The 24,961-nt window shown below is 35.4% G+C and overlaps 1 protein-coding gene across 2 annotated transcripts in view; it reads right to left on the bottom strand.

Annotated features, from left to right (window-relative positions):
* Positions 1-24,961, bottom strand: part of PTH2R (parathyroid hormone 2 receptor) — an 89,652-nt gene that overhangs the window by 45,554 nt on the left and 19,137 nt on the right. Inside the window, exons 2-4 of one of the 2 annotated variants that reach the window (XM_005672143.4) lie at positions 15,552-15,654; positions 8,076-8,186; positions 7,837-7,958 (exon numbers count right to left, since the gene is read on the bottom strand). In XM_005672143.4, the coding sequence (XP_005672200.3) occupies positions 7,837-7,958; positions 8,076-8,186; positions 15,552-15,654 (336 nt within the window). Of the gene's footprint in view, positions 1-7,836; positions 7,959-8,075; positions 8,187-8,687; positions 8,795-15,551; positions 15,655-24,961 lie in introns of those variants that run through there. The other variant, XM_084998764.1, reaches the window with a different exon arrangement.

The raw sequence follows: 24,961 nt of genomic DNA, 5'->3' as shown, positions 1-24,961 counted from the left end.
TTTATTCAGTTCAAACTTTTGCCATTGGTCATGTAATTTCCAACTATTTGTGAATTGTTTACATATTTTAGTTGATTTTCAATTAATTCTTTTGCAGTCAGAGAACATACCCTGTATGATTTTAATCATGACTTTTATTGAAACTTGTTTTCATACATTCTACTTTGATAAACTCTGGTGTGTACTTTAAATGAATGTGACTTTTGAAGTTATTGTACAAAGGATTCTACAAATGTCAATTTAATCAAATTGTTTGAAAGATATTCTATAGAAAGCTTTGTCCAATTGTTCTATCAATTACTAAGAGAATGGAACTTTGAAAAATTTCATTGTATATTCTTGCCTCCTTTGTTGTAGATTAATTGACCATATGTGCATGGATTTATTTCTGGGCTTTCTACACTGTTTCATGGATCTATATTTCTGTTTCTGTGCCAATACCACACTGTTTTGATGACTGAAGCTTAGTAGTATAACCTGAAGTCAGGGAGCCTAATTCTTCCAGCTCCATTTTTCTTTCTCAAGAATATACAATGGGAAAAAAATATTCTTTTCAATAAGTGGGTGCTGGGAAAACTGAACTGCTGCTGTAAAGGATGAAATCAGAACACTAACACCATACACAAAAATAAACTGAAAATGTTTAAACACTTAAATATAAGACCACATACTTAGGGGAAAACACAGAACACTCTTTGACATAAATTGCAGCAAGCTTTTTTGATCCACCTTCCAGAGTAATGAAAATAAAAACACTGTAAACCAGCTATAATGAAAAAAATAAAAATCATTATATACTAAAAAAATTTTTTAATAATTAGAATAAAAGAAAATAAAAACAAAAATAAAAAATGAGTCCTAATTAAAAACTTAAAAGCACAGCAAAGAAAACCATTTAAAAAAACCTACAGAATGGGAGAAAATCTTTGCAAACAAAATGACCAACAAGGGATTAACCTCCAAAATATAAACATCTCATACAGCTTTATATCAAAAAACAAACAACCCAATTAAAAAAGAGTCAGAGGATCTAAACAGACATTTCTCCAAATAAGAGAGATGACCAAAAAGCACAGGAAAAGATGCTCAACAGCTCTAATTATTAGAGTAGTACAAATTAAAACGACAACAAAGTATTATCTCACACCAGTCAGAATGGCCATCATCAAAAACTTTACAAACAATAAATGCTGGAAAGGATGTGGAGAAAAGGAAACCCCCCTATACTGTTGGTGGGAATGTAAATTGGCACAACCACTATGGAAAACAGTATGGAGTTTCCTTAAAAACTAAATATAGAACTACCATATAATCCAGCAAACTCACTACAGGGCATATATCCAGAGAAAACCGTAATTCGAAAAGATACATGCCCGCCAATGGTCTTTGCTGCACTATTTAAAATAGTCAAGACAAGAAAGTACCCTAAATGTCCATCCATAGAGGATTTGATAAAGAAGATGTGATATATATATATATATATATATATATATATATATATGAATATTATTCAGCCATAAAAAAGAATGAAATAATGCCATCTTCAGCAAGATGCATGGACTTAAGAGATTATCATACTAGGTGAAATAAGTCAGACAGAGAAAGACAAATATCATATAACTAATATATGGAATCTAATTTTAAAAAATGATACAAGAACTTATAGAATAGAAACAGACTCAAAGATTTTGAAACCAAACTTATGGTAACCAAAGGAAAAATGTGGGGTGAGGAAGGATAAATCAGGAGGTTAGGATTGACATCTACACATTACTATATAAAACATAGGTTAAAAGGACCTACTGCATAGCACAGGGAAATCTACTCAATACTGTGTAATAACCTATATGGGAAAAGAATCTGGAAAAAATTTTTTTCATCATGCTGGAATTTGGTGATTGCTCCCTTTGGCTCTGACAATTTTTGCTTCACATAATTTGAAGTTCCTAAATGCATGTATACTTAAGATTATTTCCTCTTGGTAAATGGATTTTTTCATAATATTGAAATGTCCTTCCACCTCGGTAATACTCTGTCTTATCTACTTGACCACACCAACTTTCTTATGCTTAGAGTATGCACAGCATGTACCTTTTTCCACCCTTTTAATTTCAACGTAATTGTTTTCTTTACATTTATCTGCATCTTTATATTGAGAAGTAAAATATTCCCTGTCATATCAGTAAACAAAGGACATCACAGTGGTCAGAATTTGCAGCCACCTCCTAGGGTGAACTGGTGAGCCCTGAAGGGATTTTGGAAGGAAACAAAGAATACCTGCCATTTAACAACCTTCAGGCTGTAGCCCCACCCTAAAATGAGCCCTGAAGGAACTCAGGGATGTAAAAAATCAGGATACTGGCCCCAGATAGCTGGGGTGCATATCAAAGGAATGATTTCAGTAAGCACATGAACTTGCGTCTCCCCATACTTAGAAAAGTACTAAATTCCTTAACTTGAAATACCTAGTTTTAACAGAAATCTTTTGTTCTGACTACCTGTCCCTTGTTCAAAACTCCTACTATTCTAGCTCCCCCTGCTTTCTCAGAGTACTTTTCTCAGGGTTACTTGAAATGCTGCCTCCTCAGCTTAAGTCCTCAGCTTTATCCCCTGAATAAAACAACTCTCAACTTTAAGGCTGTGCATATTTTTTTAGCCAACAATATTTAGAGTACATGTCTCAAAGATAGTATACAATTGAGTCATGCTTTTATTATCCGTTCTGACATCCTCTGCCATCTAAGTGACTTGTTTAGTTCACTTACCTTGAATGCAATCATGGCTACGGCTGGGTTTAAATCTGACATGTAGGTATCTGCATTCCATACATATCTTATCTTTTCTTTGTTCCTCTGTACCTATTTCCTTACCTTTTATTGGGGGTGGACGGTGGGAGAATCAATCAAGTATTTCTTAGTATTTCATTTCTGTTATTTTTAGCCATTACTATAGACACTTGATTATTCATCCTGAACTTATCAGAGCCTACATTTAATATATATTTAATAATGAACTATTTCACCATATAAATAGAGCTTTACAATCATGTACATAATTTTGATCCTCCAGCCTTTTTCCCTTTTAGATTTTGTTCTACATAATTTATAAGCCCTCATAAGAGGCTATTACGTTTGCTTAAAGCAGTCAATGGACTTTTAAATGACTTAAATTATAGACATAAAGATAATATAAACATACCAATAAATAAGGATATGTATATAGCTTTGTTTATTATTTCAGTTTGTCATTTGTATCCACATATGCACTTATTCTGGTACCCCTCATTCCTTTCTGCCAAATTATGCTTCCATTTGATATATTTCTCTTCCACCTAGAGAATTAAGTGTTTCTTATACCGAAGTCTTATGAAGATGAATTCTCTCAGACTTTTTCTGTCTGAAAATATCATTATTTTACTGTTATCTTCATGAATATTACTTTAAAGATGGCATTCCATTGTATTCTGGCCTCCATTACTTCTTGCTATAAGACAGGCATCTTTGTAGTTGTTGCTCCCCTGAGCAACTGCTTTTTTTCTCACTGCTTTTAAGATTTTATTTTTACCCTGATTTACAGCAGTTCATCTATGATGTGTCTAAGTATGATTTTCTTTTTATTTGCTCTGCTTAGGGTTTGCTGAATCTCTGGGACCTGTGGATTGGTTTACTTCATCCATTTTGGAAAATAATTGGCTATTGCTTTCTCAAATATTTTGTCCCATTCTCTCCTTCTCTTTACCTCTAATTTCACATATATTAGATAATTACATATTATCTTACAGTCTCAGATGGTTTTCTTTTAAAATTTTCTTTCTCCTAATGCTTCAGTTGGATATTTTCTATTAACCTCTCAAGTTCACTGATCTTTATCATGCTGTATCTAGTCTGCTTCTGAGAATATCAAATAAATTCATTTTTGAATTGAATATTTCAATTCTAGAATTTCCATTTGGTGTTTTGTTTTGTTTTTAAGTTTTCATTCCTCTGCTTATTTTCCCATCTGTTTTATGCACCTTTTTCACTAAATCATCTAACACATTTATAATAGTTATTATCAAGTTACTATCTGCAAATTCCAACATCCAGATAATCTGGTTTTTTTTTTTCTGCTTTTGTTTCTACTCTAGATTTGGGGTCCCTACCTTGTAATTTTTTATTATGTCACAGGCACTATAAGTAAAAGAACTGTAAGGACTGAGGTATATAATATTAACAGCCTGAAAAGGGCAGGCCTCTTCCTCTATTAAGCTTCTTGGGTGGGTGGGCTGGATTACTTTGTTGTTAAACTGGGACTGGGTTTGTTGTAGTTTGGAGGTTTTGCTTCTGTTTTTATGATTCCTTTCATCCTGGTTTTAGGTCTTGAGAGTAGAATTGAGACTTTTCCTTCAACAGACCTTAGGATTGAAGCACCAGCAGCCTCTAGCGGACATTACATGGGTTTCAGTCCATCTGACAGTTTTCCAAGCCACAGAAATCCTTCTGTTTTTTGAACCATCCATCAGCTTTGGAGCTGTTGGGGATTTCACTTTGCTCTCCAGTTCTGCCCTGGGCTTTCTGCATCTATGAAGTTTCTCCACTAGCCACTGCCTCGCTTTAGATGAAGACCTCTTGTGCCTAGAAAAGATCTTTTTCAGCTCTATTTTGTCAGGCTGCTGCCTTTCACTCGGTGAGATTTGTCTTCTTAAGGATTTCTCTCAGCTTTCAGTCCTTCCCATGCAATAGTCATGCACTTGGTGAGGAACCCAGATACCTCAAGAGATGTCTCTCAGCTCCTCTGTTCTGTCAGATGCCTTCAGCTTATGGCTACTTCTCACTCTGCGAGGTCCCCATGCACATCTTTGGAACTTTCTCTTAGCCCACATGCACTGCCCCCAGCCTTTCGCATGCTGCCTCCAGGCACCCAGTAGAGACCCCATGGGAAAGAACTGGCTGATGAGTAATAGCTCACTGTGACTGAGGTTCAATCCTTGGAGTTCAAAGCCTTTATGCCAGTCCTTGTCTGTTGAAAGTTGTTTTACAGAGTCTGGCTCTTTCTTTTTATCTTATTCTAGGACCTGGTTCTGCCTCTTCTACTGCAGACCCAGGGAAGAATGCAGCCATGGGTCTCTATTCCCATAAGAAGGGCTTTCCCACTTCCAGAATTAGATTCATTTAGATTTCTTGCCATCTGCAGCTCAATGATGTGTTTTTACAAATTTTTAATTCTGCCACTTACTCAACTTATTGTTGCAACTTCCTACATCCTGGCTAGAAGCAGAAGACTTTGTCTTTTGTCCCATTTTAAAAACATTTATTATGTATTATTTTCTGTTAATAAAATGTTAAACCCTTTATCGAAGATATTTGGACAACGTGTAAATACAAAGAGAGAAGGAAAAAACTCCCTAATTCCCACAAAGCAAAGAAAAAAAAAAAAAACCACTGTATTTTACATCTATCTTTTCATTCTATTATCTCCTTTTGTTTTGAGCATTTGCATTCCAAATTCATATACAAGTTTATTACCTGAGTTTTTTTCCAGGTAATTGTATAACAAAAGAATTTCCCAAGACCACAAACTCTTTACACAAAATATATATTTGAGCTTATTTAAACAGTTCTGCATTGGAAATTTAAATTCCTCAGGATATTCACTACAATAATTAATAGCTCAATGAGTATTTTTCTTTCATTTGGTTCCCTCCACTTCAAGTCTTCATGCTTGAATCTTAGATGTAAAATTATAAGATCAAGTTAGGACTCTTTTTGAAGTTTCTTAATACATATTACTATAATGCTGTCCAAAAGTTCTTAGTCTTTAGACATAAGATATATAGTAAATTCTATAGCATGCTACTGTTTTAAATCTCATACTCTAAAACATTTAATAACTTCATGGTCTATCATAAAACTTCCTTCCCTTTTTTATTAACAGTAATACCTCATTTTGTCAAGTCAATAATGTGGAAATTATTATGGATAGATTTTTAGATATCTCTCACTGGAGTTTCCTGGTGACCTAGTGGTTAAGGACTCCACATTGTCACTGCTGTGGCTCCATTTCAATCCCTGGCCAAGGAACTTCTGCATGCCACAGGCATGGCCAAATAAATAAATATCTTAGTCTTTGCTCCCATATAAAGATATAGCATTTATTCCAAATACACACATTTTCTATTTTTACTTTTTGTTTCCTACACAAAAACTATGATTGTAACTAGTAATAATTAATCTCATTAAAAAGTAATATCATTTTGCCCTACAGTATATCAAATCTTCAGGAGATATCCAGTTGTTTATTAGGGGGTATTTACTTTTCTTAAGTTTTTCTCAAATTACTGCTTAAGAATTATAAACAATAATAAACACTCTATATTTTAAATTAAGGGGATAAAATTACTTACTCTAGCAAAATTAATCAAATTTTTCAGTTAACTTTTAAATCATGTTTATATAAAATAGTACATATCTTAAGTACTTTACTATTTTGAGTCTCAGAATACACAGTAATCAAAAGGATTGGTTACAATATTAGAGTTCAAGGTAAATAAAACTATAATTTAATGACCATTTAAAAGCTGTAAAAGACTTTCATTTGTCATCATTTAATGTGCAAATTCATAATGGAGTACACTAAATATTATGAATGCTTATTTACATCATTGAAAGTGAAATTATTTTGAAGTATGTTATATTAACTCCATTACTGGCTTTGGTTCCATTGTAGAGGACATAATAATCTCTTCACATTGACTAATCTTATCTGAGAAGCATATCAATATTGAAATATAAAACTGAGGTATTTTAGCAACGTACTAAAGAGTCATTAATGTGGTAGGACTTTCTTTGTGTTAGAAAAAAAGTTAAGAAAGTTCTGGCTACAGTACAAAATCAAGCAAAGAAATATGCAACTCACCACTTTTCCTGCCACTGCTCTCCCTCCCCCGCACCAAAAAATATCTTCAAGCATAACGAAAAATATCTCATGTTGGGAGAGTTTATGTATCATAATTGTTCTTAGGGTCCTCTTAAAAATCGTTTATACATCAATTTATCATGTTCACTCCTAGCATCATACACATATCAGCATGCATTTTGCTCAGGAGGTCTGAGCAACAGGAATATAAGAATGACTTTTAATCTACCACGTATAACCTAAAAGTAACTATCTAGATGTTTTTAAAGTTTACATATGACGACCATACTGGAAACAACATTGATAAAGAATTTGGAGATTAGGGCTCTGCTTTAGAACCTGCCATAATCAAGCTGTGTCACTTTTACCAACACTTAATCTCTGGTTCCGAGTTGACTCATGTGCGTCAAATTAAGGTATTGTATGAGAAGACCCATGGGATACTCCTTGCTCATCTTTAATTCTACAACTCTAATTTTTCATATGCTAATGAAATCACCTACTGGCAAATCTTCTGAGATGGAAAATACATCTCTAAAATGCAAAGCTCCTCCAGGTCCCCATATAGAGTGAGATGAAATGTAGTCATTCAGAGGTAACCAAGAAAAAAATTATGAATCATGTCGCTGACTATTTATTTGGATTTCTATACATAATATAGCATCATATAATGTAATATAAATATAGTATAACAGACACATATTTATAAGCATATACGTATATATCTCAACCAGGTAACCCTAACCTAAAGAAAATATCAAAATGTTTCAGGTCCTAGACCTTTCCTTAATGAGGGATCTGAAAAGATTCCAACCGTGCTTTTATTTTTTTTTTTATCTTTGTGTCAAATACATAGTGGTTATACATAGTGGCTGACATTCAAGAATTGCATGTAAACATTTGTTTTCCCTTAGGGGTTCACAAATACAAAAATACCATTACCTTTCCTATGCTGATATCCGGCTGCAGAAAGCGAAGACAGTCTGAATAATTAGCCCATGTTTTATTTAAACCATGCATAAAATCCCATGTTCCATTGGGGTTACAGTGTCGGAAAGCAACTCCTGCAAAGACATGAAGAAAAACACTGAGATTGCTCAGGTCTCGTGGGATCCATTACAAAAATAAATAAATAAAGTAAATTTCTACTACAAATTTATCATTTCAGAAAAAGTCGATACCTTTATGATTGAAATCATAAATATAAGAAGGGCATGGGACAGCTGACATTTTTCCCACTGTTCCTCTAGGCCAACAAATGAGTCCATCCCATTCTGGAAAACAATTTCCCTCTGATAAGGAAAAAAATTAAAAAGCAAATAAACAAAAATGCAGTTGGAACCAGAAAGTTAATACATTCAAAAGAGAAAAATTTCAGGTCACTGCCTATAGCAAAATGTAAAACAAATTGGTAGCTTTGGAAACTAAAAATGGGGTAGATATGATACAAACATCCCAAAATTCATCTGCCTAGCCTCATCAAAGGCTCATTAATAGGAACATTTGATTTGCATAAATTAAAGATACTTTAGTGATTCCAATACATGAGTCATAGCCATTAATATATAAGAAACATCAGAATTCATTGAGAATGATTTCTGTTAGTAAAATTCTTCTACCATAGTTGCTGTTGCATTTTTTACCCTGGATTTTTAAAAATCACTGTTAAAAAATACAACACATGAAATAGATGGAGCTTTGTGGATAAGCTCCAAGATTTGGGTTTGCGTTTTTACCAATAATTAGTGATTTCTTTGAGTCTAACAAACAGAATTCTCACACGTTCTACTCACTCGAGATGAATCCAGAACCCCATCACTTCTCACAATCTCCATGGCCACTCCCCACCAAGGCACCACATCTCCAACTTGAATTACTCCCATGGCCTCCACCTGGTCTTCCTGATTGCATTCTTGCCCTTCTCTCATCTGTTCTGCATGAAATAGTTCAAAATCCTGCAGACTTCCCATCTCGCTCTGAGCAAAAGACAAGTCTTTCCAGTGCCTTAAGACCCTACATAATCGGCTCCCTCCCCCAGTTTATCCTCTCCCCACCCACGCCCACCTACACTCCTTATCCTCTTTCCTGCTATATTTTTCACCTGAGCTTTCATCACTTTCCACTGTTAAATGTTATTTCATTACTGTTTTCTTAAACCATGGATTTAAGGACCCTGAGGGTGCAGAATTTTGTCTGCTTTGTTTCCCGCATTTGCCACCCTGTATTTTTCAGGGCTCTCCTCCATTAGTTATGCATCAAACATCTGAGAAGAGAGCCTATCACCCATGTCATACTCCAACTTCCCCAAAAGATACTACTTTTCATGCGTGCGGTATCCCTTTTCCATTGCTACCATGACAAATACCACAAACTTAGTGGCTTCAAATACCCCAACTTTATTATCTCATTATTTCTCTAGGTCAGCAGCCTGGAGCGCCGAGCTGGATTTCTGCTTATAAAACTCACAGAGCTGAATTAGGGCCTAGGATGGGGTTTGGTGCTTTCTAAGACTCTAGAGGAAATTCAATTCCCTTACTCATTCCAATTGTTGGCAGAATTCAGTTCTTAGCAGTGTAAGACCAAGATTCCCATTTCCTTCCTGGATGTCAGCTGAGGGCTATTCCCAAATTCTGGAAGCAACTTGCATTCCTTGGCTTGTGGCCCCCTTCCTCCATCTTCAAAGTCAGCAAGGGAAGTCAAGTCCATCTCACATTTCAAATCTCTCCTCCACTCTTTTTTTTTCACTGACTGATCCTTCTGCCTTTCTCTTTCACTTTTAAGAACCGATGTGACTATATTACACCCATCTAAATAATCCAGGATAATCTTCCTACTTTAAGGTCCATGAACTTAACTCCACCTGCAATGTCCCTTTGCCATATACTATAACATACACAAGCATAACACTAGATATTAGGGTTTGGACATCTCTGAAGGGACATTATTCTGCTACCACAAGTACTACCCATTATAACTCGGTTTTTTAGTTACCAATTATACTAACTGTAGCTGAAGATTTTTGTTCTGGCTAATGTTCATTATGTCAAATTGTTTGTTCAGTTCTGAATAATCAGCACAATAGAACCTCATGCAAACCCTGATTTCTACAGAAAAGAATTCAGAATGAAATTAACATGTTAGTGTCCACCATATTCTACGGAAACAAATTTTGTTTTGTGGGCTGCTGATGCAATAAGACAATGAACTCCCTCACCCACACTGTTCACATAAAAGAGAGTGTTTTCTTGGAAACAGTCTTACTTTGCTCTCATAATAAAAGCCTGGGCTTTACATATTGTACACAACCCAGGAACTCATCACGCTGGCTCCTGCTACTATGTACAGCATCACTTGCATCTTTCCACCATTTTTACCTGCCTTGTGTTTGTTTGTTTCCAATTCTCATTAATACAGTGTAATGAATCAATCTCTTCCATCAATTTTGCCCTAGATACTCTTCCATGTCTTGATAGCATTCCTGTTGGCTTCCCATTCACTTTGTCTTTAACAGGTCATGCATCCTTATTTATCTGGATCTAATCCTTTATCAAATATCTATTGTGCAACCCACATAAACTGCACCCAGACATTTATTCTTGTGTTCTTGTAACTAGCTGTCCCTCTGAAATGTATGCTGCAATGTCACATTTTCTGACAAGAGTTAGTCATATGATGGACAAAGGTCATCGAAGTGTAAAAGCCAAGGACTAGTTTATTCTATAATTATGTAGTTTTTAAACTGCAATGGAGAAAAACCCGCTGATATTTTCCTCATGCTTTAAAAGGAATACTTTTTTGTTCCCTAAAAGATACCAGCCCACACACATCCACTCATAAACATATGCCAAAATTCAGAAAACCAATACCCCCCCAAAAGAGTGTTTCTGTGGATTATAATCATCTCTCTGGTGGCTCTTTGACAAAGAGAAGAATAAATATTCACAAAAGGTTGAAAAGATTGGGAAAGCCATGCCTGCAAACAGATAATACAGAGATCTTAATTAACATCTTCTCTTTGATCATCATTTCACATTCTATGTGAGTAAATACTTACATTATTTAGCAAGAAACGAATTGTCTGATGAATCACCAAATTCCCTTTATAAATTAACACCGTTAATTGCAATCCCTGTAATCTTTTGTGTGTACCACTGGTCATTAGTGAAACTTGTCAAACCATGATATTTACACAGAGAAATCTGAAATTTGGATCATCTGACTCTTTTTAGTTCTCTAGTACCCATAATACAGTATGACCAGACAGCTGTGAAATGAAACTGGGACCACTAATATTTAGGGTTTTGTTTTTAAACACTTCAGTAGTTTTATAGCTAGTACTCTCATTTATATATTCTTTTCTTTCTTTCACGGACATGAGAAAAATTTTTATTTTCTAATAAAATTTTTTCAAAATATAATATACCCACATCTAGAATTCACAGTTGGTAATATTTTACCATATTTATTTCATCTAAGTTATTTTTGGCTGTGGTATTTTAAAGTAAGTTGTAGACAGCATAACAGCTCACTGCTAAAGGTTTTGATATACATCTCTCAATTTTAGAAGAATTTAAAAGTGAAAACGTCTTAAATTAGCTAAGTGAATCCAAAATGTCATTTAGTTCTTTACACTTGCAAAGAGAAGAAATGTTGAGTCAATGTATCTTTAATTAGACATTCCTCATTGAAAGGTAGGCCAGAGTTTGACCAGACTTAATTCTCTCCTATTTGAATGGAAAACGATCTCAAAGAAAGTACCCTTTCTCTTTTAATATTTATTCATCGACATGTTTCCCATGATTTATACCATCATTAATTTTAGACGTTACATAAGTTCAAATCTAGATCATTCACTGTTTTTATGTGTGGTGTTTTTATGTGCTCTTGTGGTGTGTAACTGATTCACAGCTGCTTGTCTTTGCCCATCCTATTTCCTCTGCCTAGAATGTCTTTTTACTTCCTCCTCTACATATATAATTCCTACTCTTTTATTTTAAGATTACTCCTCCAGAAAGCTTTCTCTGATTCCTTCCTGATGAAGATGCTCTTTTAGTGGTTCCATAGTTGTGATACCTCTGTTATTAAACTTACACACCATTTGAAAGGTGTCTATTTCCCTGACTAAATCATCATTTTCATGGGGTAAGGACAGAATTTGATTCATTTTATCCAGAGCTCCCTATAGAAGCAACATAACTGTAAGCACATAATACATTTGTTGAATTGTTAAAGGGACACTAAAGATGATAATGCTGGACTAGAAAATCTCTAGGATATCCTCCTGCTCAAAATTTCATGAAACATCATAGAAAACAATTCATTTGGCCTCATAGATAACAATCATTATAAATTCATTTTTTTTCTCAATGAATTTATCACATCTGTAGTTGTATAACGATCATCACAGTCCAATTTCACAGGATTTCCATCCCACAACCCAAGCACATCCCCCCACCCCCCAAACTGTCTCCTCCAGAGACCATAAGTTTTTCAATGTCTGTGAGTCAGCATCTGTTCTGCAAAGAAGTTCAGTCTGTCCTTTTTTCAGATTCCACATGTCAGTGATAGCATTTGATGTTGGTGTCTCATGGTATGGCTGACTTCACTTAGCATGATAATTTCTAGGTCCATTCATGTTGCTAAAATAACTGGTATTTTGTTCATTTTAATGGCTGAGTAATATTCCATTGTGTATATGTACCACAGCTTCTTGATCCACTTCTCTGTTGATGGACATTTAGGTTGTTTCCATGTCTTGGCTATTGAAAATAGTGCTGCAATGGACATCGGAGTACATGTGTCTTTGTGAGTCCTGATGTCTTGGCTATTGAAAATAGTGCTGCAATGGACATCGGAGTACATGTGTCTTTGTGAGTCCTGGTTTTCTCTGGGTAGATGCCCAGGAGTGGGATTGCTGGATCAAATGGTAGTTCTATTTTTAGTGTTCTGAGGAATCTCCATACTGTTTTCCACAGTGGTTGCACCAATTTACAATCCCACCAACAGTGTAATAGGGTTCCTTTTCTCCACACCCTCTCCAGCACTTACTGTTTGTAGACTTTTTGATGATGGCCATTCTGGCTGGTGTAAGGTGGTACCTCATAGTGGTTTTGATTTTCATTTCTCTAATAATGAGTGATGTTGAACATCTCTTCATGTTTTTTTTTGGCCATCTGTATGTCTTCTTTGGAGAACTGTCTGTTCAGATCTTCTGCCCATTTTTTTGATGGGGTTGTTTGTTTTTTGGTATGGAGCTGCAGAAGGTGTTTATAAATTTTGGAGATTAATCCCTTGTCAGCTGATTCACTTATATATGTAAATATATATATATGTAAAATTCTAGGTTAATCACTAAAGAATTAAATATTTTAATTAAATGTTTTATATATATGTTATATATATATCTAGGTTATTCTAGGTTAATCACTAAAGAATTAAATATTTTAATTAAATGTTTTATATATATGTTATATATATATATCTAGGTTATTCTAGGTTAATCACTAAAGAATTAAATATTTTAATTAAATTTTATATATATATATATATATATATGTGTGTGTGTGTGTGTTATATATATACATATATCTTCCAAGTTGTAGGGAAAGAGAGGATTAAATAAGGCTAAAATTCTCAATCATTTCAAAAGATGCCTACAGAAGGTGAAGGTGGGGAGTGTAATGGACAAATAGGAAGAACTGGTGAAATGAAAAGCCCAAATAAGATGTTAAAATTAAATTCAAATACAGTATATTAATAATCAAAATTAATGTAATTGGCTAAACTCTTCAGTTAATAGACAAAGTCTATTAGAATGAATAACAAGAAAAAGTCCACCTCTGTCTTTTTTATTAAAAATATTCACAAACCATATGTACACAGAAAAGTTTAATAAAAGAATGGATAAAGATAAGGTACTCTCATTTACTGGATGTAGAGTGTTGATTTTGCAAAATGAAAAATTTCTGGTGATTGGTTTGTACAACAATGTGAATATACTTAACACTACTGAACTACACACTTAAAAGCATTTAAAATGATTAATTTGGAGCTCCCTGATGGTTAAGGATTCAGTATTGTCACTGCTATGGTGTGGGATCAGTCCCTGGCCTGGGAACTTCCACTTGCTGCGGGTGCAGAAAAAAAAAAAAAAAGATGATTAATTTAATGTTATGTATATTGTACCATAATTAGGGATTTTTAAAGATGGGGAAAGATGTGCAAAGCAGCTACCAAATGAGAGAAATAAACTAATGTTGTTTGTTAAATATTGTTATTTTTAATATGACAATTCTATAGTATATATGATTTAATATTTAAAGCAAATATAAACTAGAAATAAAGAGGGCTGCTTCGTATCAAACCTTCCATTGATTTACCAGGAAATATAATATTTGTAAACTTGTATATACCCAAATACATAATATTTGTAAACTTGTATATACCCAAAAACATATTTTCAAAATATATGAAGCAAAAAATTCATTATCGTAGTGGGATACTTTAAGATACACATATTGGAAAAAGTCAAGTATTTGAAAAATCATGGATACAGAATACATGAACCATACAACCAATAAGCTTAACCTAGTGGACACTATAAAACACTTGTATTCAGACTGGACAAGACACATTCCTTTGAAGATCCCATGAAATATTTATCAAAATTGACACCAATATAAGCCGTTAAGTCTCAACACACTATTAAAACTCATTAGCATGCAGGCCATATTCTTTGATCATAACCAGTAGAGAAATCAATCACAATTTATTTTAATATTTGGAGACTAGAACAAAGCAGATGTTGAACTCTATATTTTATTACAGGGCATAACTTTAAGGATGTTACTATAGTCACATTGTTGGGAGTTTAGGGTGCTCAGTAAATAGCACCTCCCTCTTTTTAAAAATTATCTTTGAATATATTCAACTATCAAGGCAAGGCATTTCCCTATATAAAACATAATTTCCCCGCCACTCCAATCCAATAAGTAACTTTATTCAGTGGCCCCAATGAGAACTGTGAGTGACCACCAGACCCCAAGGGAACACAAGCCACAGGTCCCTGTGCAGCTGCAAGGGCAGAGGCACCCCAAAACACCAACACCACCACAAGCTCATCTATAGTTCTGCAGTTCTGTTCTTATAATTTGCCACTTGAATTCAGAACTAATTGAGAAATTACATAAGGAGTAAGGCAGATGGAAATCAAATAATTATTTTTATTAAGAAGAAAGTCTTTTGGAGAACGTGACTTATGTATGAATGAGTGGGTCTTGCTCCTTTGAATTGTACATACTACCTAAAACTGCCAGTGATACCCACAAGTACAGAGCCTGCTCCTCCAAGCTTGTTGCATGGTCAAGGGCAAACCAGTATGCATGGTCCCCTCACACAGATCTCGGAGAGGGGTCTGAAGAAGAGGCTGATGTGCACATGCCCAGTCTATTCCCAAACTCTCAAACTAGGCAAGTCACTCCTGTAGGGAGGGAAGGGCTGGTGGGTTAAAGAGATGAAAAGAGCCTTATTCCACTATATGCCTCTCCACATGGAAACATGGAATGATGACTAGGAACTCTCTACTACTCACTAAGGAGGAAATCTGCAATCTTTGTGAGGGCGGGGCACTTGGGGGACAGTTTTCTCAGCATCTTTACCTCCTTCCTGGAGCTGGGCTGTGATGTTGAGTTCACACTGCATTTTAGCTTTCAGCACAAGGACAATCTGCTCCTCTATAGTAATGGTGCCATCAGAATCCAGCTGTAGACATGAACAAAAACAGAGAAAAACATGTCCATTACTTTTTTTATTTTTATTTATTTATTTTTTTTTTTTTTTTTGTCTTTTTGCCATTTCTTGGGCTGCTCCCATGGCATATGGGGGTTTCCAGGCTAGGGATTGAACCGGAGCTGTAGCCACCGGCCTACACCAGAGCCACAGCAACTTGGGATCCGAGCCACGTCTGCAACCTACACCAGAGCTCACAGCAATGGTGAATCCTTAACCCACTGAGCAAGGCCAGGGATCGAACCCACAACCTCATGGTTCCTAGTCGGACTCGTTAACTACTGCGCCACGTTGGGAACTCTGTCCACTACTTTTTTTAAAAGCCATAATACAACCTTTCATTATTTCACCTTCTAATATAATTGAAAATTAGTTATGATATCAAGCTACCAAAACAGATCTTTCTCTGTATCAGAATCCAAATTCCATCAATGTATAAGATTTTAGAAAAATCATACTTTCACCTGATTAGCCTAAAGGAAAAAATTCCATTTTTTAAATTAAAAATAGCCCCAGAAAATGGTAATTTAATAAGGTAACAATTAAACCTAACTCTTAGGTAACTGTGTTAGATATATCTGTATTATCAGAAAAAAATAATAATTAGATTACAAATTTCCTGGAACGTTACAAAGACTCAATATTTTATTAATTCTCTTAAAATATGTCAATTACATACACAGAAAGGAGAAACAGACTATTTAGCTCTACTGAAAAATTACCATCAAAATCTGAGCAAATCATTCCATGTTTGGGGGCTTCGGTTTACTCACCTATGAAATAAGAGAGTTACACCAAACGATCTCCAGTTAACTTTTTGCCTTTTTTCTTCCAGCTTCATTAAGATATTATTGACAAATAACATAAGTAAGTTTAAGGTGTGCTTGTAATGATTTGATACATTTATATATTGTGAATACATTTGTATATGGTGACATGACTACCACAAAACTGTCAGTTAACACCTCCTTCCCCATATACTTTCCTTCTCTATTCGGGGTTTTTTTGTGATTTCACATGAATTTTAAGATTGTTTGCTCTATTTCTGAGAAAAATGCCAGTGGAATTCTTACAGGGATTGCATTGAGCCTCTAGATGGCTTTTGGTAGTATGTGCATTTTTAACAATATTAATTTTTTGATCTATAAACATGCAATATCTTCCCCTTTTTTATGTCTTCTCTAATTTTCTTCATCAAAGTCTCATAATTTTCAGTGTACAGATATTTCACCTTTTTGGTTAAACTTATTCCTGAGTATTTTATTATCTTTTATTCTACCGTAAATGAAATTGCTTTATTTTCTTCAAATAAAACACCTCTCGAGAAAACCTCATGTATTGGGAGTTCCTATTGTGTCTTAGCAGTAACGAACCAGACTAGTATCCATGAGGATGCAGGTTTGATCCCTGGCCTCGCTCAGCGGGTTATGGATCTGGCCTTGCCATGAGCTATAGTGTAGGTCACAGATGCAGTTGGGATCCCACATTGCTGTGGCCGTGGTATAGGCCAGTGGCTATAGCTACAATTCGACCCCTAGCCTGGGAACTTCCATGTGCCATGAATGCAGCCCTAAAAAAAGGCAAAAAGCAAAGAAAAGAAAGCCTCATGTATTAAAATATATATATCTATAAGTAAATATATATATACATACATACATACACACTAGCAGAACTTCCCTGGCTGAAGCTTAGGGAAAGACAACTGCAAAATCACACTGTCTCACTAATCTGAACCTTTCTTTATACTAGAACTTCCTTTGAAAAACCACAGGGCTTTTTAAAGCATTGCCAGAAAAATCACTATGAATAGGAATATAAAGATGCCTAACAGCATTTTATAGGATGCCAACACAATTTTCCTTTCTACCAGATATCTTTCATTAGATATCTTGACACCTTTTCCCACCCTGGAGCATGTTTCTAACATACAACACATGAATAATAAATGTCTGTCGGATGAATTCATCTAGATTTGGCTTTAACACCACTAGCATGGAAAGGAAATTCTATTGTTGGAAAACTTCAAGTTCAAGGAAATATATTTCAAATACGGTGAAACATTCCTAAGTATTTGTTCAAAGTATGGTGCTTAGACTACTTGAATCTGATGCCTATGTAAAAACACAGATTCTTAGGCTGCACAGCACACTCAGTGAATCAGAATTTATTTCTAGAGATAGAGACTGGTAATCCTCACATTTCATGGGAATCCCTGGTGATTCCTGTGCACTTCAATGGGTTTGAGAACCAACATATTCGAAGGTACAAGTTGATAGTGAAGCTCATTCTATTAGTCAAGGTTCAATCACAGAAGCAGAACTATTAAGAGACTGAGATGGATTATAGATAAATAGGCAGAGATAGAACTAGTGATAAAGATAGAAACAGAATAAAGTATTTGCTAAAGGGATTTGATCTCTACAGCTGTGGGAGCTAGTTAAACAGTCTCCAAAAGGCTAATTTTTTTGTCTGATGCTGGAACTAGGAATCTGCAGGTCAGGTAGTCAAAAAGAGAGGTGTAAAAAGGAGAGTGAAAACAAGCTGGAACCCTGAGCATAAGCTGGAAATCATGAGGACACACTGGAATTCACATGAATTTTCAGTACCTCCAACCTTCATGATGTGGGTGTCTAGTAGGAGAAGCTGGCCCTCTCATCACAGACCTAAAAACACACTTGGCCCAGGAATCAGGGAAATTAGAGGAGAACTCAGAAAAAGATGAAGTAGTTGCAGGCTTGGTTGCTATTCTATTCCAGTGACATACATAAGCCAGCAGACAAGCAACAATGTCTGGGAGATATATAAATGCCTGCCTTGACCACCTGAGTGTGAAAAACAAAATGGCTGCTGCTTCGCCTCTGCCCTCAAACATGTATGTGTTACCTACAGCTGTGTAACAAATTAACCCAAAACTTTTTGGCATAAAACACTAAACATTACTTTTCTCACAGCTTAGGAGAGGCTTAGCTGTGTGATTGTAGCTTAGTCTCTTATAAGGTTTCAGTCAAGACTTCAGCCATAGATGCTGTTAACTAAGACTTGACCAGGACTAAAGGATTCACTCCCAAGATGGCCCACTCACATGGCTATTAGCAGAGGGCCTCGGTTCCTCCATAAGATTCTCTCTATATGGGTGCTTGACTGTCTACATGACAACTGGCTTCCTACAGAGTAAGTGATTCCAGAGAGAAAGCCACGAGAAAGCCACAATGCCTGTTATGACCCAATCTCAGATACCACATAGTCAATCCCAACATATTCTATTGGTTACAAGCAAGTCACCAACTTTCACTCAAAGGGAGAGGAATTAGTATCTACCTCCTAAAGAAGGTATCAACAAATCTGTAAACATATTTTTTTGGTCTTTTTGTCTTTTTAGGGCCACACCCTCAGCATATGGAGGTTCCCAGGCTAAGGGTCCAATTGGAGCTGTAGCTGCTGGCCTACACCAGAGCCATAGCAAAGCGAGATCCAAGATGGGTCTGTGACCTACACCATAGGTCATGGCAACGCCGGATCCTTAACTCACTGAGCAAGGCCAGGGATCAAACCCACATCCTCATGGATGCTAGTTGGGTCACTAACTTCTGACATGATGGAACTCCTGCAAACATATTTTTAAACAATCAAAATTTTCTGCTGGTGGTCAGCTATTGTCTAGAACAAGAATAGTGAAAATTGTGTTTACTGTGGATTTACTAACAATAATAGGATCCAGAGCTTTACTTTTCTGTTTTCTGTTAAGGACTTAGAGATTCCTAAATCAAATGTGATGATAAAACCTATCAACTTACCTAAATTGACAAACTCCCAATAATGCAATCTTTTGCAAATCCCAAATCTTTCATTTCAGGCTGCAAATGAACTTATTCTCTAGAGTCATTCTTTAGGGAAAGTGGGAGAACAAATCTTTTTATGTTGTGCAATAAGACATTATGGACTGAACATCAGAAATAGAAAGATGTTTACATTACCAGCCATCGGAATTATACTTAGAGATTATTGATAATTACGATTTTAAATGACACGTGAAATTATAGACTGGGAAGTTATACTGAAATGGAGGCTACAGAAAGAATACCTATCATAAAGAACTAGTTTTAGCATCAAAAAATTGCCTTATTCCTAAGAATTAGGAATTTATTATTTCCTAATATATTGAGAGTAGATCAAGTAAATAGGCATATAGTTTTAGACTTCTGGATAGTATTCATAGTTCAATGCCCATAGTTATTTTAATGTGAAGGAAGAAAATAGTCCAAAACTAATTTTTTGGATTGGAACACACATCACAATTTAGTTATCAGGCTGACACAATGCAGATTCTGAGCTAAAAGTGAGCCATAAAAATCAAAAAAGGAGAATGAAATGGAAAAAGATGATTCATCTGAGTGAGCACAGGAAAAATTGAGCTCTTCCCATTTATTCTCCAGAAACAGTTAGTCATCATTCAAGTTGTTTGGGTATTCGTTTTGTTTTGTTTTTTTCTTTTATTTTTCTCCTGGCTGTTTTTTCAGTTCAATAGTTACTTTCTTTTTACTTCAAACCCAGAAAACACCAGGTAATCTGTGATCAAGTTTCAGAACGATAAATCCGATTCAGAGAAATCTGACCTCAATTATTAAACATGAACATTTCAAATCACCCCTTATTCTATTTTTACCTGAATAAATTTGTTTTTGTTTCCTTTTGTGCAGATTTAGCCTTTTTACTGGGATAACATTTTCAGGAACATAATCATCATATTAACTACAGCTCTAAAAACTGTGGCCAGGTTTGCAGGAGCAAGTTTGATTAGCATGTGCTCACTGACAATCTTTAGTCATTAAGTTGATCTTTATTCATTTCAAGTAACAGTAAGAAAATGGTTGTTTTTTATATTGTTTTATTGTTTTCTCTTCCGCCTTTCTTACAGAAACACGTGTTCTTTACCATAAAGGGACATTAAAATCACAGTGAACTTACAACAGAAAAGTAATTTTCATATTCAATCTCTATTACTCCCAAAGCAACAATTGCATTGAAAACAAAGCAGTACATTTAGAAATACAGATGTTGGTAATTTTCCCCGGACAAGTGGTCATTTACAATTTGAAATGAAATGTTGAATTTCAATCTGTCACATATTTGATGGCTAAAAGAAGCCCTAATTTGAGCATGTATATTTTATTGCAAGTACCTAAAGTTATCCTTGTAGATATAATTGTTCGTGTCAGAATATGTGAATCTTCATAATTACAATATTCACATTTGGTCCATTTTCAAGCTAACATGAATTCATAAATTAGATGTAGTATTAAAAAGAAGCATTCTGGAACTTCTGTTTCTGGCATTGATGGAGTATACATATTTCCCTATATTCCTCCCAATAAGTAGAACTAAAACTTTGGACATTATGTATAGAATGGACATAAGATGATTCTGAAAAGTGGAGAACAAAAATCAGACCAGCTGGAGACTTCAGATCCTGAAGAACAATACTGTGGTAAATTCTCTGGGTTTCTTTTTTTTTTTTTAAGTTTGACTGTCTCTGGGTTTTCTTTTTATCTCATATAGTCCCAACTTGGAGAAGCAGGCAGGTCTAAAACACCAACAGGTATTAACCAAAAAAAAAAAAAAGCCTCAAGAAACCCTGCTCTCTATAACAAAGAAAGAACGTGGGTGGCCTGACAAGACAAAAAACTTTTAGACAATAACAACTTGTCCCAAGCCAAACATCACACTAAAACTGCAGTCCTATTCCAACCCACACCCACCCAAGGTCAAGTGGAGAGTCAACTCCCCTGCATCCACCCTGGAATGGTTTCAGAGCAAGGTGAAGAGCCAGGACTTCTAACCCACAGTGGTCTGTAACAGGGTTCTAACGGTACCCCCTGCTCTGGGTCTCAATGGAGATTTTTGTGGGGAGTGTAGACTTCCAACTCGAGTTAGCAGTAACAGGAGCCCCTTCCTCCCCCTGAGTGGGGTGGTGTCAGAGAAGACCCAATGGAGAGCCAGTCTAGTAACAATGAGGCCACCCTGTTGTGGTATTGGTGGATTCTGTGCAGACCACATGAGGAGCAGAATTTATACCTCCATCCAGCAGTAACAAGGCACTCACCACCTTGAGTGTGACAGCTGGCCAGGAAAACGCAACTTCTACCTTCTACTGAGCAGTAACAAAGCAATGTTCTCATTTTCCCAGCTATATTAACACCAGGTAGAGTAGACTTCTGAGCAAACAAATTACCAAAGACCAAAAGGGACACTATATAATGATAAAGGGGTCATTCTCCCAAGAAGACATAGCTATCCTAAATGCTCATACACCAAAAAACAGAAAAATATGTGAAGCAAAAACTGATAGAACTGAAAAAAGAAACAGACAAATCCACAATTATACTTGGAGACTTCAGTATTCCTCCCTGTGTTGATAGAACTAGACAGAAAAATCAACAAAGGTATAGAATTCAACAAAGCCATCAACAAAAAGGACCTAGCAATCATTTTATAACATTTCACTCTACAGCTCAGAATACACATTTTTCTCAAGTATTCACAGAGAATATATACCAAAGTAGATCACATCCCAGGCCATAAAACAGATCTTAGCAAGTTTAAAACTGAAATCATATAGAATATATTCTCAGATCACAGTGGAATCAAACTAGAAATCAGTAACAGAAGATATTCCTTTACACCATACACAAAAATAAACTCAAAATGGATTAAAGATCTAGACACAAGTCAGGATACTATAAAACTCTTGGGGTCAAACATAGAACACTCCTTGACATAAATTGCAGCAATATGTTTTTTAATCCACCTCCCAGAGTAATGAAAATAAAAACAAAAATAAACAAATGAGACTTAACTCAAAAACTTTTGCACAGCAAAGAAAACCATTTGAAAAATGAAAAGATAACCCATAGAATGAAAGAAAATCTTTGCAAATGAAGAGACCAGCAAGGAATTAATCTCCAAAATATGCAAATATTTCATACAGCTTTATATCAAGAAAAAAACAAATGAATCAAAAAATGGTCAGAGGATCTAAATAGACATTTCTCAAAGAAGACAGGCATTTGGCCCAAAAGTCCATGAAAAGATGCTTAACATCACTAATTATTAGAGAAATGCAAATCAAAAAGACCATGAGGTATCACCTCACACCAGCCAGAATAGCCATCATCAAAACGTTTACAAACAATAAATGCTGGAGACTGTGTGGAAGAAAGGGAACTCTCCTACACTGTGGGGGAGAATGTAAATTGGTGCAACAACTATGGAAAACAGTATGGTGATTCCTTAAAAAAGTAAACATAGAACTACCATATAACCTGGCAATCCCACTCCTGGGCACACATCTGGAGGAAACCATAATTCAAAAAGAAACATGCACCTCAATGTTCATTGCAGCACTCTTTACAATATCCAAGACATGGAAGTAACCTAAATGTTCATCAAAAGAGGACTGGATGAAGAAGATGTGGTACATATTTACAACGGAATATTAATTGGCCATAAGAACAAAATAATGTCATTTGTAGCAACATGGATGGATTTAGAGATTATCATACTAAGTGAACTACGTCAGACAGAGGATAACTATCATATGAAAGCACTAATATGTGGAATCTAATAAAAAATTATACAAAAGAACTTACAAAACAGAAACAGACTCATAGATTTTAAAACCAAAACTTTTGGTTGCCAAAGGGAAAATGTTGGAGGGAGGGGTATACTAGGAGGTTGGGATTAACATATACACACTACCATATATAAAATAGGTAAGTAACAGGACCTACTGTATAGTAGAGAGAAATCTACTCAAAACTTTATAGTGACCTAGATGGGAAAAAAATCTAGAAAAGGCTGGATATATGTATATGCATAACTGATTCACTTTGCTGTACACCTTGAAACTACCGCAACATTGTAACTATATTCCTATAAAATTTAAATTTAAAAAATGTTTTAAGGAGTTCCGGTTGTGACACAGCAGAAACAAATCTGACTAGTATCCACGAGGATGCAGGTTTGATCCCTGGCCTCACTCAGTGGGTCAGGAATCCAGGGTTGCCGTGAGCTGTGGTGTAGGTTGCAAACATGGCTCAGATCCTATGTTGCTGTGGCTGTGGTGTAGCCTGACAGCTATAGCTCGGATTCGACTCCTAGCCTGGGAACTTCCATATGCCACAGGTGTGGCCCTAAAAAGCCAAAAAATAAAAATAAATAAATAAACAAACAAACAAACAAACAGGAAAATCTCCAAACATTGGAAACTAAGTAATACACTTGAAAATAATCCTTGGGTCAAAAGGAGATCTCAAGGGAAACTTTAAAAAAATACACTGTACTAAATGAAAATGAAAATACATCTGAAAATGCATAGAACCCAGATAAAGCAATGCTGAGAGAAATTTACAGTACTAAAAACCTACATCAGAAAAGACGAAAAGTCTTACATCAACCATATAACGTCCCACCTCAAGAATCTAATTAGATAAGACCAAAGCAAACAGTAGGAAGCGTATAACAAAGATTTTTTTTTAAAAGGAATCAGTGAAATTGAAACAAAAAACGATAGAGACTATCAATGAAACAAAGAGGTGGCTCTTTGAAATGATAAGGAAGTTGACAAACTTCTAGCAAGCAGATGAAAAAGAGAGAAGAAGAAATTACAGAAGTGGAGGACAGATTAGCGGTTGCCAAGAGTTGAAGAGTAAGGAGTGGAAAGGAAGTGAGTGTGGCTGTAAATGGGCAACAGCGGCATCCGTGTGGGCGGGGAAATGTTCTCTATCTTGACTGTATGATGTTAATGTGCTGGTGTGACACTGCACGACAGTTGACAGTTTCGTGAGATGTTACCACTGGGGGGAACTGGGTAAAGGATACTTGGTTTTCTACTTTTTGTCACTGCATATGAATCTACAATATCTCAATGAGTTAATTTTTCAGAAAGAACTATTTTGTCCTGACTCTAAAAAACACAATATGTAAAAACACGACCTCATTCTAATACATGAAGATTTGCCACAATGTGGTTGTTAAAAAAAAAAAAGTAAATGAGATTTGTTAAAATATGATTATTCTATAGTTCTGCAAAAATATTTCCTTCATAAAGCCAAGTTTCTTTAATATACATAATGGTCTTTTAAAAAATTTTTATAATATTCATATATCAAATTCAACTTTAATATGGAAAGGATTAAAAGAATATTTTTATTGAATTATGCTGAGGAATGGGATCTGGGTAGCTGCTGACCCTTAGAGCAGGGCTGGTAGGCAGCTCCTAGGA

The sequence above is a fragment of the Sus scrofa genome, chromosome 15, assembly GCF_054392235.1.
Source record: "Sus scrofa isolate SSC_HxYL_T2T_F1_AM1 chromosome 15, Sscrofa_HxYL_maternal_Yorkshire_Landrace_v2.0, whole genome shotgun sequence".
Lineage (NCBI taxonomy): Eukaryota > Metazoa > Chordata > Mammalia > Artiodactyla > Suidae > Sus > Sus scrofa.
The sequence above is the reverse complement of the archived record's forward strand: the minus strand, read 5'-3'. Positions and strand labels throughout refer to the sequence as shown.